Source organism: Chaetodon auriga, chromosome 18, assembly GCF_051107435.1.
Source record: "Chaetodon auriga isolate fChaAug3 chromosome 18, fChaAug3.hap1, whole genome shotgun sequence".
Lineage (NCBI taxonomy): Eukaryota > Metazoa > Chordata > Actinopteri > Chaetodontiformes > Chaetodontidae > Chaetodon > Chaetodon auriga.
Genome location: NC_135091.1, coordinates 12,229,891 through 12,246,028, shown reverse-complemented (window position 1 = coordinate 12,246,028; position 16,138 = coordinate 12,229,891). Strand labels below are relative to the sequence as shown.

The window sequence follows — 16,138 nt, the reverse complement described above, 5'->3', positions numbered from 1 at the left end:
CCTTGCCAGACTTTTGCGCCACCTGTCGACCATGTTTATACTTAGAATTGTTTTTACTGCACGTTGTAAAACATTAAGCTGTCCAATAAATAATGTGCTATGGTGTCGGATCACTCCATATTCTCCAGTAGTTGATGTGAAATAATCCACATTTAACGTTCGTTTGCGCTGGGTGTCCAAAAGATAAAGCACATGTCTGCTCTGCCAGTCTGCATAACACGTTGAAAGAGCCTTTTCAGCAAAATTCTACTAACTGAATGTAAACCTCTGACTTTTTATTAAGGTGTCCACAAAGTTCACGCACAGTCGCAGTGTTTTTTTTTTGTTTTTTTTTGGTCAGCAGAGCTCAAAGTCAACACTGCCTCAGCCCACCTCCGATAGCAGGTGGGTTGAATCACAACTGTTTCATAACGTCGGCTCTGCACTCCGCTCAGGCGCACAGGTGCAGGTGTCCTCTTCTCTCAGCTCTGGTGGATCATGGCTCTCCTGTCCGTCCTCACGCCTGTCCTGGCGGTGCTCCTGTGTTTGGTGATAGGCTTCATGCTGGTGAAATCACGGGAGACGGAGACCACCCCGACCTCCCCGGGAAAAACTAAAGGGTGGTCAACGGTAGGCTCCAGACCGTGGGTGGACCAGGATTTACAGGACGACACCGAAGCCACAGCGAGAGAGGAGGGTAAGAAGCTGCAGCCACAGACCGAAGCAGACTGTAGTTATAGAATCCCGATTAAAATCAATCAATCAATCAGTGGTGGAATGTAATGATTTGCTCTCAGTCAAGGTTGACCTTCATGTAGTTTGAGTATTTCCATTTTAGACAACTTTATACTTGCACTCCACTACATCTCAGTGGAAGATATTTTACTGCATTACATTAGTCTGACAGTTTTCTTTACTTTGCAGATTACAGGGTTACATTCCCGTCCTACGGAGCCCCCATAGGGTCACGGCGAGAGTTATTTTTTTGCGTTTCCTCACAGTACTTTGCGTTCCCGCAACGTCACTTCATCCTTGGTAACCTAAGGGGAAGTTGTTTGTTATATTTGAACACAATATAATGACGCACTCTTGCAGTCCGCCGTGCACCTGTTGGGTTCTTAAGTGTGTACACTGTTACAGCCCAGTACACATGAGGACAGACAGGTGCGTGTTTTTCATGCACTTGTCCATTTTCAGATTTAAACATGCATTTCAGAAAAAGTGGAATACAAAAACTAATTTGTTTTAATGTAAGTAATCAACCTGGGAAGTTTCATGGTAGTGTCAAATTTCTAAAATGTCAAACTTTTCCTCATCAGAGTCAGAAATCCTCACTAGCCAGGGAGTATTCACCTGTTGTGTCTACCTTTAATCTTTATATACACTGTCATTACTTATTACAAATATTCTTATTAATGTATAACAATTCCAAATTTTCAACTGCTCACTCCTGCTTTTTCTGTGTCATCCATTCAGAGGATGCTGATTGTGTGGACAGCTTTCAGGAGGAGGACCTTCCCCATGTGCCCCTCTCATCACCACGTTACCCTGAGGAGATGATGCTGGAGAGATCCAAGGATTTGTACACTCTGTTGAACCAGCGGAGGTCTGTCCGGTTCATCAGCCCAGAGCCGGTCCCACGAGAGGTCATCGATAATGTCATCCGCACTGCAGGCATGTGCACATTTCAAGACAAATTGACTGCTGTTAATGTGTTGTGAACCCAAACTCAAACACCTGGTCGAGGGTTAGACGCAGCTATGTTATGTTCTTTTTCCTTTCCATCTCTGCATCCTCCTTCTTCTGCACAGGTACGGCCCCTAGTGGAGCACACACAGAGCCCTGGACCTTCGTTGTGGTGTCAGACCCAGAGACGAAGCACCAGATCAGACAGATAGTGGAAAAGGAGGAGGAGGTCAACTACCGTCAGAGGATGGGGGATAAGTGGGTCAATGATTTAGCCAAATTAAGGTGAGCAACTGTACACTCACGCACACTCACACACATTTATATCAATGTGTTTGTATTAGAGTTAGGAACTGCACAGATATCATTTAATCTCCCTCCCTAACCTCCCTCTCACAATGTCCTCCCTCTTACAGGACAAACTGGATGAAGGAGTATTTGGATGTTGCTCCATACCTGGTTCTCATCTTCAAACAGACCTATGGGATTCTACCAAACGGCAAGAAAAAGACACATTACTACAATGAAATCAGTGTCTCCATATCCTGTGGAATCCTGTTGGCTGCATTACAGGTAACGAATGACATCATCCTCTTTGTCAGAAAACTTTTTTAACAAGAGCTGACAGTTAAGAGTCCACACAGATCTATATGGATCTCCCCACCCTCTTGAAAATGCATGTAATAATGGATAAACTAAATACATTTTTGCATTTGTCTTATGAAAGTATTATGTCTGTGCTTTCTGTCCACTCGCTAATCAGAACGTGGGCCTTGTTACCGTCACTTCGACGCCGCTGAACTGTGGCCCCCAGCTCAGGTTCCTCCTCAAACGGCCAGCCAATGAGAAGCTGCTGCTGCTACTTCCTGTTGGTTATCCTGCTTCTGATGCCACCGTGCCTGACTTGAAGCGCAAGCCTCTGCATGATATTATGGTGCACATCTGAGAGAATCAATCTACAGAGAAAATGAAATGCAAAAAGCTTGAAGTACTTTGTGTCTTCATCACCTTTTATGGCCACAGCTGAAAAATCATTCCTTGTGTATTTGTTCTTACTATAGATTGAGTTTAATTTTGTGTTTCTTTTATAATATTGATCATTGTACTTGTTCTCCCAGAAATTGAAATAATAAAACATTCATATGTTTTAATTTTCTTTCTTTTGACATCAATTATGATGACAAAGAAATTATTTATAGATAGATAGATAGATACTTCATTCACCCCCAAGGGAAAAGATATGTCAACATCTTACACTCAAGTAATTATGGTAAAAAGTTTTCTTATGTGCAAGAATTGTACAACATGACCAGACCACCTTAATTAAGTCATCAGGTATTTTTTTTTTTTTTTTTTTTTTTTGTATAACATTATACTCATCCAACTGCTGTAATCTGAGCTGCCCGTCATACCTGACCTGCCGCCTCTAGGGGCCAGTAGTGTCCAAAAAAACCCAATGAACACGCATAGAAGAAGACACAAAACAGGCCACATTGCGCAGGCGTACACCACGTACACCCTGTTGGCTGGATGCTAGCTGGCTAGCTAACGGTCTGTCAAGTAGCACACATTGGGTAAGAAGGGGGACCCAAGCGCCGCTACGAAATGGCCGGGCAACAGTTCCAATACGATGACAGCGGCAATACCTTTTTCTATTTCCTAACGTCCTTCGTCGGACTTATTGTGATCCCAGCCACATATTACCTATGGCCCCGGGATCAGAATGCTGGTAAGGCCCGATATCTGGCTCAGTGCTAACTTAGCTAGCTAGCAAACTAACCTCAGCTGTAGTAACGTGAAGCGTCCAAACAGCATTTTGGCTTGGAGACGCTCACCAGTCGGCAGCCCGCTAATCTGGCTTTTCTGTTCGTACATGCAGAAGTTGTGCAACCCAACCAAATGTTGCATTAACTCGCTAATAATAAGCTAGCAAACGTTACAAAGATGGCATTCACGTCTCTCTCACTGCTCAGAGCTTAGTAGAAGTCAGCCAGTGCAGAGTTATCTCAACAGCTTTACGTTTTCCCATTGGTTATTCACCTGTTTTAACTTCACGTATCTAGCCAGCTTTGCCTACTTCAGTGGATAAACATGAAGTGAAGTGCTGGCTAGTTAAGATAAAGCTTCACCGTCAAAGGGTAGCGTTACTCCTGCAGGTTTTCATGCTTACCTTTATGCCTCTATTGACCTTATCCTGATATATGCTTATCAGAGAACAGCTATTTGTTTGTCAACAGCAGAATTACGAAACATAATCTAGCAAACTTTAGTCAGCTGATCTACTGGGAACAGCTGAAAGACAGGTCACCATAGCTTGGAGGTTTAGTTTTTGCTAGCAGTTAGTATATTGATGTCATGATTTAAGACAAACTATCCAGTGGAAGTGGGTTTATCCTAGAACACGTCAGGGCATGAACTAAATCATCTCTTGTCCAAGGTGTGTTACAATTAAGTAATAGTAACAATTTTCCTGAACAGGCTTAATAAAGTAAACATATACCAGTTCCTGCTTGGCAAACAGTAATCCTTCACAAATGACTGTGGCATTATCAGTATTGGCTGTGACTGGTTTTAAGGTAGTATTGTGTCCATAACGCCTCTGCTGTCCATCCTCTTTCCAGAACAACTGCGTCTGAAGAGCCTGAGGAGAGTACATGGCCGGTGTCTGTGGTACCGGCTCAGGCTGATGAAGTCGCAGCAGAGCATTGTTCCAACACTAAAGTGAGTCCGGTGATTTGGATTTGCAGTTTTTGTAATGAAAATAAACACGATGTACACAAATTCGGGGAGGGGCGATGCTTGTGGACGCACAGATTTCAGGCGACAGGATGGAAAGAGTTGATTATACTTCTGAATTAGTCGCTGTTGTTAGTTATTTATGGACTCATGTTACGAGTAAAACCCGAGTGCAGCTTAAGTTGCATTACTTTCATATAAATATCTTGGCACAGGATTGGCCGTAACTTGCTTGGCAGTATAATTACAGATTTGTTCTCTTTTTTTTTTTTTTTGTTGTCAAATGTCAAATCACTCACTGCTGTCTGGGTGTGACTTCCCTGTGCTTCATGCATTGAGAAAGCTCAGTCATCCTCCCACCACTGGAGCATACTGATTCACTCAAGTGTGTGGACAGAGATTGTCACTTTAGTGTGAAGATGAGACAGAGGCCACGCTGTCCATAGTGCAGGCAGACCCGAGCTTGCAGTATATGTGTGTGTGGAAGTGCTCATTTTTGGGTAACTTCTGGCACAAGCTTGACTGATGTTGCTTTCACGTGTAAGCCTCTTGCTGTTGGTGTAAATACTGTGCTGCACTGTTTAACATTTCTGTTAATGTGACCCTGCTTTTCTCAGCGTTGTTTATTCATTCTGCGCGCGTGGGCTAATGGAAAGATGGGTGTTCAAGTGCTGTTCAGTGTGTCACTCTGCCTATCTTCTCTCACTCATTTGCCTCCTTGTCTGTCTCCTCTTCGTTCGGTCTCAGCCGTCTCTGCTGTTTGTCTTCATACTTCCACTTTTCACTCCTCCTCTGTCGGTAGACCTACATCCTGTTTTTACTCAGAATTCATAAATTGTTTATTTACATGGGTGCATTTGTGACTGAAGCTGGTGGAAGCATCCAGCGTATTTATGAAGCCGAATGAATCAGTTTGGTTGTTTTCTCAAAGTCTCAGTGTCTGTTTCCTCTTCACAGCTGTATCATAATGGTGGTGTTTATTACAGGAATCCAGCATGTATTTTTCTGGTTGAGCCACTCAGACAACTCGGGCTAGTGAGCAGTTGTCATGGCAACAGATGCTGCAGAGCAGGCCATGGGGTTTTGCCATTGTCATGGAAACAAGTTCAACTTCCATGCATAAGTACCAAACAACAACAATGTGGGAGCCCAATCAGCCCCTCTGCTTGTATGCAGTAGATTAAGATAAAGCTCTCTGGACTCTGTCACATTACAACCTAATGTTTGCAGCTGTGAGTGCTGAAAGCTGGTTCGCATCGCAGATTGGTCCTGCAGAACATCTTAACTCCAAACAGTTTTAACAATTACAACCCGTAGCGTGAAAGCGTCGTTTAATAACGAGACAGGCCTGATGTTGTCTCCAGAGAACACAGATGTTTGGGTGTGACGTTTTTTTTTTCCCTGTTTGTGTGATGCCATTTTCAGGAAAGCGGCCTTATTATTCGGCTGGGCTGTGTTCCTTCTGCTAGCCTACAAGGTGTCCAAGCTGGACAGAGAGTACCAGGAGTATAATCCATATGAAGTCCTCAACTTGGACCCGGTAAACACACACACACAACACATAAAGTCTGCTGTATTCTCCAGAGCCTCTGAAGTGCTTTTATCTTGTGTGCAGAAGATATTAGAGCCATAAATTGTGTGAGATAAAAAACAGGATAAAAAATGTTTTTTCCGAGGTACTTTTGAGACTATTCTGTTTTTTTATTGTGTCTTTTACACCGCAAAGAGTTGCTGTAAGTATATGTCTGTCTCCAGGGTGCATCGCTGTCAGAAATCAAGAAGCAATACCGTGTACTGTCACTCAAGTACCACCCTGACAAAGGTGGTGATGAGGCCACATTCATGAGAATTGCCAAAGCCTATGCTGCGTAAGTGACTTTCAGGTCTCGGCTCTGTAAGCCAAACAGCAAGACCGCATCTGCATTTGCACAATGGATAAACAGATGAATCCGTCTGGGGTCATTAATTCATCTACTTCCTTGTCTTTTCCACAGTCTGACCAACGAACAGTCACGAATAAACTGGGAAACATACGGTAACCCAGATGGTCCAGGAGGTGAGTGAAGCTACCCTAAATCCCACAGTATGCATTCGCACTTTCATTTGTTGACACACCGTCTGTGCCTCACGCTGGTGAGTCAGCCCCTTGAAGTCATGAACGTGTTAAACAAAGGAAGATGAAGCATGCAGTCATACCAGTGAGAGCTGACACCCCAAGCCTGCGATGAAAAAGTGTCTATCACTCATCACACACACTTGTGCCGCGGGTGTTGGTAATGCGTGATCGCTAGGAAACAAAAATAGCACATTTATAGGGATTTTGGTGGCTTCTAAAAATGGATTATGTGGTTCTGCCAAAGTTGCCACACAGCCCAGTGCTGTCACTATGTCTAAATAGGGGATTTTGCCATTTTGGTCCATTGCCTGTTTTGTCTCCCTCTGCAGCAACCAGCTTTGGTATTGCCCTGCCTGCCTGGATTGTTGACCAGAAGAACTCAATGCTGGTACAGTTTTATTGATTATGTCAATGTAGTTTGAATCGATGAACCCACTTTGATTTGCTTGAGATGTATTGTATTTGACAAGCAGAGAGCCAATGACTTCAAGACCCAAATCTTCTACTGGAACACTTCTTCATATATTAGTTGTTTATACATACTTTTATTGCTATAATTTACCACTTGACCTTTGCTTTCCTCTGTAGGTGCTGTTGGTATATGGACTAGCCTTTATGGTCATCCTTCCTGTTGTTGTGGTAAGTCCTCGGTCCTCGCCATCATTTAAAACCAGATTCTGTGCCGTTACAGTGTCCTCACTTTTCTCTCTCTTCCTTTTTTGTTAATTCTTCTATAACCTAGGGCACATGGTGGTACCGCTCCATCCGATACAGCGGAGACCAGATCCTCATCAACACCACCCAGCTCTTCATGCACTTCATGTACAAGACCCCCAACATGAACATGAAGCGTGAGTTTCCCTCCCAACACTGCAGAGTCACTCATAATATACACGATGATATACAACCACAATTAAGCTGTATCCAATAAAACTGGGACACAGTGAGTGTTTGTGTAGTTAATATATGACATTCTCATAATTCTCATTATAATTTTCTGTGTAATGATTAATACACCAGTTTAAACAAGCTTGACTTCCTAACAAAACAGATTTTTGACTCATTTTGATTGTCACTCATTCTGCCCTGCAGGGTTAGCCATGGTGTTGACAGCAGCATTTGAGTTTGACCCTCGCAGCAATAAAGAAGCCACCATACGACCGACAGACAACATTGAAGTGCCACAGGTAATAACACACATCAACACAATGCACTTATGTGCACACATGAGACCGATGGTGAGACCCACCATCGGGTTCGAAAGCCATGTTTTCTTTTAAAAATATCACAAAACAGAAGTATCATCAATTTCTGACATTCCTTGAAGTAATCCTGTGCTACCAACACTTCTGTCTGGAAAATTAGACAGATTTTTATGTTAAGACGGACAGATTAACCTCAAGTTTGTGTCATAAACAGCCTCTCTGTCTGTCTGTCTGTCTGTCTGTCTGTCTGTCTGTCTGTCTGTCTGTCTCGCAGCTGATCCGTGAGTTGGGAAACATCAACGTGAAGAAGAAGGAGCCTCCATTCTGCTATCCTTACAGTTTGAAGGCCAGGGTCTTAGTGCTCGCTCACCTGTCACGCATGGAGATATCAGAGGAGTTAGCGGAAGGTAGGACACTCAAATTTGAGCAAATTGGCATTTTACATTCCCAAAGTTACAGTGTCTTTTACCCTCTGAGGTGTGACAAGTTCTTCTCTAAAAGCTGCCAAGGGGGCTGATAAAGGAGGTTTTTGATGCATTTCATATGCTCTCTCAACAGACTGTGAGTTAGTTTAGTTCAATGTCAACCTTCTCCGGCAGCACAGGTGATCTGGGACTGCTTCTTTAGATTTCCAAAAATGGGAAGTTAAACAGCTGTACAAGCTGTTTGGAGTGAAGTTGTGAAGGTTTCATTTTGAATACACAACCCACGTCTACAATTCTTGTATACTCAACTAGGACAAGCTGTTTAGAGCAGTTTTAGGATTTTTTTCTCCAAATCTGTTTGTGAACCGTTAAACATAGTCCTGGCAAACTACATTATTTTGGAGAGGAGTTGGAGCTGCAGTAGTTAATACACCATGTATGCACCGTTCCCCTGATGACACCGAATGTCGCTGCGTCATACTCTTCTCTGCTTGTCTGCATATTGCTTTCCACTCTTCGATTGATATTGTGTATATGTCCAAATACATGTGGCATTGATATCAACACAGACACAGTCATCATTACAAACGTGTCTGACACAGATAAATGTGCAACATGTATGAAAGGGCAACTTGGACCTGATTCTGTGGACATTTTCTTGAGTTCATGAGAAAACAGCTTTAGTGTCTCGGCTGCGTGTTCAGGACGGGCAGTGTGATGCAACGGTGCAGCTGCCTCAGCAATATTCAACCATTATTTGCATAATATTGATATCTTTTAAAAGATTTCCTACTGAGACAACATGAAGTATTTCAGGAACGTGTTATCTAGAACGTGGTATGTGTGTGTGTTTCTGTTCCAGATCAGAGGTTTGTGGTGAGGAAGAGTCCAGCTCTCCTCCAGGAGATGATCAACGTTGGGTGTCAGCTCACCATGATGGCCAACAGCAGAGGAGGTACACACACACACACGTGTCCAGTTTAGCATCAGCAGGAGTTATCACTTTGAATAAACCCCTCATGTCGGTTCAAGTGTCAAACCACATAACAGCCTCTTTGATAATTTTGCGTGTGTGTGCTGCTGTCTCCAGGTTTTCATGCTCCTCGACTGATAACAATAGAGAACTGCATGAAGCTGACCCAGATGATAGTGCAGGGTCTGCAGGAGTCAAAGTCGCCACTGTTGCAGCTGCCCCACTTTGAGGAGGAGCACCTCCGCTACTGCATCTCTAAGAAGGTAACGACCAATTGTGTGTACGCGGACACACATACGTTGTACTCGAGCAGTGCAGAGGAAAGAGGACGAGGAGGTCAGGACGTTGTGCAGTTGGTCAATTTGTTCTCTTCTCTGTAGTACAAAGTTCGGAGCCTCCAGGACCTGGTGAGTCTCAAAGACTCGGACAGACGCAACATGCTGCGTACCTTGGGAGAGGAGAAGTACGACGAGGTCATGGCCGTGCTGGGCAGCTTCCCTCACATCACCATGGATACCAAACTGCAGGGTTAGTCCTAAAATACACACGTACAAACACACTTTGTTGGCCACCAGCTGACCTGTGACATGTCTATGGCCTAAAACACCTCCATGCAGTTGGTGAAATGCTGGTGCTGCTCAACTCTGCAGCATAATGAAGATAGCATTGATATGCAGAGAGAGGTGCACTGAGAGAGAAGTTGTTCTGGGCTTTATGCACAATAATTACTACAGTTTCTTTGGAAATGCATAATGTTATTTATCTATGAAGTCAAACTGTTATGATGCTAATCAGTTGAATGTAAAAATGATTAGCTCTAATGCGATTCTGTCTTCTGTCAAACTTTTGGATATTGAAAGCTCCTTTTCTTTGCCTCTCTGTGTCTTTTGCAGTCCTTGATGATGAAGACAGTAATAACATCACAGCAGGCTCTATTGTCACAGTCACTGTCACCTTATCCAGAAAACGGATGGCGGTAAGGAATGACGCACCGATCTAATTTTGTGAATCAAATGGATGTTTTATGTTTCTGTCTGGGAGATGCACTTCCACAGATGAACACTAGAGTGTAGTGTTGACTATATGCGTTGATGAAAAGCCTGAATTAACTCTTGTCTGTGTGCTGTGTCTGTGTGTAGGAGGTGTTTGAAAAGGAGCAAGAGTCAACGCCGTGCCTAGCAGAGGAGGCTGCCACTACAGAGGAAGCAGTAAGGATAACACGCAAGGTCACACACGTCAGCTCAGACAACACACTGACTGTCTGGGTCAGATTAAGTCACGACTAAAAGTTGAATGGTTCAACAAAGGTCTTTTAGTGCTCACTTAACCGTGTTTTGTCTGTGTGTGAAGCAAGGAGACTCGAGTAAAGCCAAAACAAAAGTGTGGCAGAACAAAAGTAAAGCGGCTAAGAAGACAGCCAAGTCCAAGAAGAAAAAATTAACCAAGAAGAAGGTCACACCTGCGCCTGTCAAAACCAAGCAAGCCAACGGCAGCGTGGCAGGAAATGTACGTGTCCAATCACAGCTCAGTTAAAGCTGCTTGGTGATTTTTATGCACGTTTAACTGCATCAGTTTGTCATGCAATTTAAAAGAAACTGCGCCGCGTGCATCATAAATTCTCGTTATCGATGGTGATGTCACAGGAAGTCGTAGCAGCTTCAGCAGCAGCAGCAGTGAAGGAGGAAGAGGACGAGGCCTCAGACAAAGGCAGCGAGTCGGACGAGGGCGAAGCCAACAAGGACTCTCCCAGCGAGAGAGACGAAGACAGCGACAAACAAAGCGACACAGAGGTGGACGAGATGGCTGGCGACGACGAAGAGGTCAGAGAATTCAGTGTTGTGTGTTTGTCGGTCCCACTTTATTCCACACCTGGAAGCACAATGCAGCGCTCAGCATGTACCTGAACATAAGATGATCCCACTGCGTGCACCTGCACCTTACCCGCTCCTCCTCTCTCTACACCTGGCCCTGTCAGGAGTGGGAGGCGTTGCAGCAGAGCATCCAGCGGCGAGAGCGGGCTCTGCTGGAGACCAAGTCGAAGGTGACGCACCCCGTCTACAGCCTCTGCTTCCCCGAGGAGAAGCAGGAGTGGTGGTGGCTCTACATCGCTGACCGCCGAGACCAGACCCTCGTCTCCATGCCCTACCACGTCTGCACACTAAAAGACACAGAGGAGGTGAGTGAGTGTGTGTTCTTATGGACATTTTTTTTTAGTTATATTTTAGTACAACCATGACAATCATGATACTATCAGCTGCTACCACTGAACCTGTTTACCTGTGGAATGTTCCAAACAGGTGTTTCCATAACTGTCTGTTGCTGCTCCTGTCAGAGCTTGCATCAAATATTTTCATTTTACACAGCAGCCCCATCTTTTTTGTATATGAAATGGCGTAAAATTGAGAAAAATCTCTGTTATTGTTTTTTTTTTATTATTATTATTATTACTTTTCATTTCAACTCATTCGGCTCTTGCGCTGTAATATGCAGCATTATCTAGTCAGTTTTATGTGTTTGTTTGTGTGTTCTGTTAAAATGCTTTGCGGGTACACTGTGGTTTATGCTATAATCCGTCTGGAGTAGAAAGGTCTTAATAAGTCAAAGTGTGTGTGTGTGTGTTCACATTTCTTGTTTCCTGCACACCGCAGCCCCTCACACATCCTGTTGCTAGGCAACCCCTTTGCACTTGTGTCATTATTTCCTCAGAGAAGTGTGTGCGTGTGTGTGTGTGTTTATTTTGCACAATTTGCACCTCTGATCCCGGTGTTCTCCAGCAACAATAAGGATCGGCGACAGCGAGGTAAAAGCTTAATGAGGCCTGTGTTAAGTCTGCAGGACCAGCTGTCCCCGCTCTGAAGGAATGTAATGGCAAGAGGTGACCCGCCCATGCATAACGGTTCACTGTCTAGCAATCAATTAGTCTGTCACTTGAACAGTTCCTTCTGTTGTTTGTGTTGTGAGACTGTTTATGCGCTGCGTGCTTGACAGACGGGTTTTTTTGGCGAGGGCAGGGGAGCTGCTTTCATCAACAAGGCAGGGGCAGTAAATTGCCGTTGTGTTCACGGCTCATTCTCCGCTCACATGCTGAATAATAATTAGCCTCATTGTGCCGATAATTAGATGTTTGCCGTGTGTAATTGCACAACATGGCAATCACAGCCTGAGGTAACGCTGGGCTAATATTTACAGTTGGACCCCATCATCATGTGGTGATTCATTTGTGATTACCTACCGCGCTGCGTCCCTCTGGAGGTGATTGTGCCCGTCAGTCGAAGCACGTTGGCTTTTTAAGTTTGGAATATTCAGCAGTGTTGATCATTGACAGGTTTCCCTCCTGTTCGTGTGTCTGTTTTTAAAGAAACACTTCTTAGCTGTCACCTTGTTTCTTTAAGTGGCAGCAGTTTTATTTAGACATCAGGAGCTTACAATTGAGCCACAGTGAAGCATTGTCACATGCCTTACTGTAACACTACCCTTAATACATCGAGCAATCATGTCCTGTGTCCTGTGAGTGCTCCTGTGATTGGATTTGACAGCTGCGTGTGTGTGTGTGTGTGTGTGTTGTCATTCCCTAGGTGGAGCTGAAGTTTCCAGCCCCCTCCAAAACAGGAAACTACCAATATTCTGTCATCCTCCGTTCTGATTCCTACCTGGGACTGGACCAGATCAAACCACTCAAGGTGACAACAAAGCTGTGTGTGTGTCTGTGTGTGTGTGTGTGTGTGTGTGTGTGCGTGTGGAAGATGCCTGCCGGCCAAAAACAGAGAGCTGAGACGCTACAGCCACCGTACACGTCCAAAAGGCACCAGCAGCTCACTGAACAATAGCATTAATTCCTGCCAAGTCTGTTTGGAATAAGAAGAGGTGTTACAAACAGAGCATAGCATTTTCATTCTAACACCACATAGACATCAAGCTGGAGTGCATCTGAGGTGTGAATGCTGCTGCAGTTGGTCAAGAATTGATGAGTTTCAATATAATAAGAACAATGGTCAATGATTAAAGAGTTGTAGAATGACTGATGTGTGCTAAAACATAGAAATCTTGTGTTTTCCCAGCTGGAGGTCCACGAGGCCAAGGCCATGCTGGACAACCACCCGCAGTGGGACATCCCCGACACGGAGGAGGAGGACGAGGAGCAGGAGGACAGCGACGGCATCGAGGAGAGCGAAGACGACGACGAGGACAACGACTGAATGCAGACGCACGGGCACGCACACAGACACACAGACACACAGACACACACACACACACACACACACACACACACGCTCGCACACCCAGCCCCCCACCCCATGGACTGGCCACCCACTCCTGACCCCACGACGGCACGCAAGCAGCAGATGAGGAGCAGCAAGGCTGTGCCCGCCACACACACACACACACCAAACACACACCGAATCACCAGGGACAGTTTATACACACAGAGCCCTCCTCTTCCTCCTCCTCCTCCTCCTCCTCCATTTTTTCTTTTCAATGACATGGACTGTGACCCCACCCTTCCATTTCCTCTTTTCTACAGAGACTTGTTCATTCACTTTCCGTTGCTGGCGGAAGAGAATTCTGTGAATAATTACCCAGGCCTGTGTGAGAGTGGATGTGCGTGTGCGACTGTCTGTGTGTGTGTGTGTGTGTGTGTGTGTGTGTGTGTGAGTGTGAGTGGTACAAGATGAGTGAATGGTGTATGTGTGTGTTTGTAACCTTGTATGTGTTTGTACAGGTATGAAAGATTGACACACTGTGGACTGGAGGACCTATTATCTGGGCTCTTCTCTCGAGGGGGAGAGGGGGATGTATAACAGCTAATTCTGTTTGCAAAATTAACAAAAAAAAAAAAACAGAACACATGACGTCCTTTCTTGGAAATCATGACACCATCGCTCCTGATTTTAAAATCACCCAGCACCGATGTTTTCCACACCAATGATACTTTCTATTGTACACTCAAAACTGCAGAAGTGTGAGCTTTAGCCCTGCCCGTCAGGGGATCGCATCCGAGTCAACACATTGGGACGTTTGCTCCTTTCGGCACACAGGGGCACAGTTGAGCCTCGTCAGTTGTTTTGGCTTTCTTTTTGTTTCCTTTTGTTTATTTCCCCCCTCCACTGTTACACCAGCCAGTCACTTGTATGTTCTCACTGTATGTTGAAGGAGATGTGGTCTCCAGGCAGTTCTGTTCACGATGTTCTGTTCCGGCCCTGTGAGTGAGACAGCCGTTGGTCAAAAGCAGGTGGATCCTGAAATGAGTTATCACCTCAAGTGTAATGGGGGAGAATGACACAACTTGCAGTGTTAAGATTTGTTTGAATTCTGAGTACTTTTCTTGTTCATATTCTACATAACAGTTGTGAGTTTTCAGTCTTTTTAAAGGGGCTCAGATACTGATATATATATAGATATATACATACTCGTGGCTTTTCAGAGAAGTGACTTCCTTTCTCTTCATCCTTTTTTGTTTTTATTTTACAATTGTAGCACATTCCAGTGTGTACTCATTGTCCAAAAAGGCCTTACAAATACAACTGAAATACCACAACATACAAGTCTTTGGGTGCTATGCACCAGTAGTTTTTGGGAGAGTAGAAAAAAAAAAAGTTTTCTTTTGTGTTTGTAAAAATCTACAGTGTTCTTCTTTTGTTCCAGTTTAGCTAGTCTCCTTCATGGTAACCTATAGCTGCTCAGTCGTGGGATACATATCACTGAGCTTGCTGAGTCAAAGCCTGTAATAAGTACAGTTTTGTCTGCTGAAAGAGGATTAGGCGTTTGCAGGTGACATGTGACTGATCCTGTGTTAAAGGGATTGGAGTATGAGGCCCCCGGACACACAAGCACTCATGATCTGAAAAGTGTCTCGAACAAAAATCTGTGGAAATGAACTTTAAAGTGTAAGACTGAGCGTGTTCTGTCCAGCACCTTTTTTCTCTTTAGACATTAAAGCAGGACGAGTTTATTTTTCTAAGTACAACTGCCATTTCAGATGGAAACGTTCAGCTTTTCCACCAAACCTCCTGGAGGATTTTTGTTTTTGAATTTTACTTTTTGAGCAGTTCTGACTAACCAAGAGACCCCCAGCCACCCCTTCATTTGAAATTAGTTTTTTTTTTTCTTTGTCCGAGTTAAGCTGTAGTTATAACAGATATAACAGATACGTCTTCGTCTTGTTTTGTTCCTTTCTAACCTTGGTCTTTGCGTATGTTAGACACATGAGTACAACAATGAAAAAAAGAAAATCAGAGCTTCCTTGTGTAGCTCTGTGGGCTCGCACTCTATGTCGACGACTTGGCGGTTTTTAAAGTGAATCCACACTCAACAGATATTTTTTTTTTATGGTATATACTAGTGTGTCATGTCAGTGTGGGAGAGATAAAGGTATGAATCTCTGTGGGCACGCTCTCCCGACACCACGTACACACTCACACACATACACTATACCCTCCTGTAATTGTGTTCAAGGCAGGTGTATGCTAACAGGTAATATTGTACTCTGAGTATTTATCGCTCTGCAATAGAATGTAGCATCAGTGATTTACGCTGTGTGGAAAAAAAAAAAACTGCAGTGAGGTTAAATACGACACCATCTCTCCCGTGACAGACCCAGTCCAGGCGACTGGCCGGCAGGCCGCCTCAGTTTGGACAAACTACCCAATGACTATCTATCTGCCACTTTTGTTTACAAAGGAACTGTCATTGTAAATGGAAAAATATATTATTTGTATTTAAAATCATTTCAAATAAAAACTTTTAAATGACGTGGCGTCATGTACTGTAGGCAGCTGGTTGCAGATGGACTGTCAGGCGTGTTCGATGCTTCGAGGTGTTTTCTTGTTCACTTTTAAATGTGCAGACACTGACACATGCCAGCAAGGTTAGGACCCCCAAAGCCCAGCTTCAGTGCATCTCATTTGTTTGTAGTAATTTTATGAAATACAAACCTGAACCACAGTATCAACAAAGCCAACCTCTCCTCAGTCTAGATTAGCATGGGAATTATTCTAGTTTATTGTGCTCACATAGTGCA

The 16,138-nt window shown here is 44.1% G+C and overlaps 2 protein-coding genes across 2 annotated transcripts; both read left to right on the top strand.

The window, feature by feature from the left end:
• The first annotated feature begins 402 nt into the window (after nt 1-402).
• On the top strand, nt 403-2,814 carry iyd (iodotyrosine deiodinase). The gene is made up of 5 exons (XM_076756764.1): nt 403-676; nt 1,456-1,653; nt 1,791-1,950; nt 2,082-2,238; nt 2,429-2,814. The coding sequence occupies exons 1-5, from the start codon at nt 478-480 to the stop codon at nt 2,609-2,611; spliced, it is 897 nt and encodes a 298-aa protein (XP_076612879.1). The 5' UTR covers nt 403-477; the 3' UTR covers nt 2,612-2,814.
• A 354-nt stretch (nt 2,815-3,168) lies between these two features.
• sec63 (SEC63 homolog, protein translocation regulator) lies at nt 3,169-15,869 on the top strand. The gene is made up of 20 exons (XM_076756389.1): nt 3,169-3,394; nt 4,287-4,386; nt 5,827-5,941; nt 6,157-6,269; nt 6,396-6,457; nt 6,847-6,905; nt 7,106-7,156; nt 7,260-7,368; nt 7,610-7,704; nt 7,997-8,129; nt 9,010-9,102; nt 9,238-9,383; nt 9,501-9,648; nt 10,014-10,096; nt 10,260-10,328; nt 10,471-10,626; nt 10,764-10,940; nt 11,096-11,296; nt 12,696-12,800; nt 13,179-15,869. The coding sequence occupies exons 1-20, from the start codon at nt 3,271-3,273 to the stop codon at nt 13,314-13,316; spliced, it is 2,277 nt and encodes a 758-aa protein (XP_076612504.1). The 5' UTR covers nt 3,169-3,270; the 3' UTR covers nt 13,317-15,869.
• The last annotated feature ends 269 nt before the right edge of the window (nt 15,870-16,138 follow it).

Coding starts and splice junctions, on each gene's coding strand:
- sec63 (XM_076756389.1), top strand. CDS start 3,271: ATGGCCGGGCAACAGTTCCAATACGATGACAGCGGCAATACCTTTTTC. Junction 7,157..7,259: donor TCATCCTTCCTGTTGTTGTG/GTAAGTCCTCGG, acceptor TCTATAACCTAG/GGCACATGGTGGTACCGCTC. Junction 10,627..10,763: donor ACGGCAGCGTGGCAGGAAAT/GTACGTGTCCAA, acceptor GTGATGTCACAG/GAAGTCGTAGCAGCTTCAGC.
- iyd (XM_076756764.1), top strand. CDS start 478: ATGGCTCTCCTGTCCGTCCTCACGCCTGTCCTGGCGGTGCTCCTGTGT. Junction 677..1,455: donor AGCCACAGCGAGAGAGGAGG/GTAAGAAGCTGC, acceptor TCATCCATTCAG/AGGATGCTGATTGTGTGGAC. Junction 2,239..2,428: donor TCCTGTTGGCTGCATTACAG/GTAACGAATGAC, acceptor CTCGCTAATCAG/AACGTGGGCCTTGTTACCGT.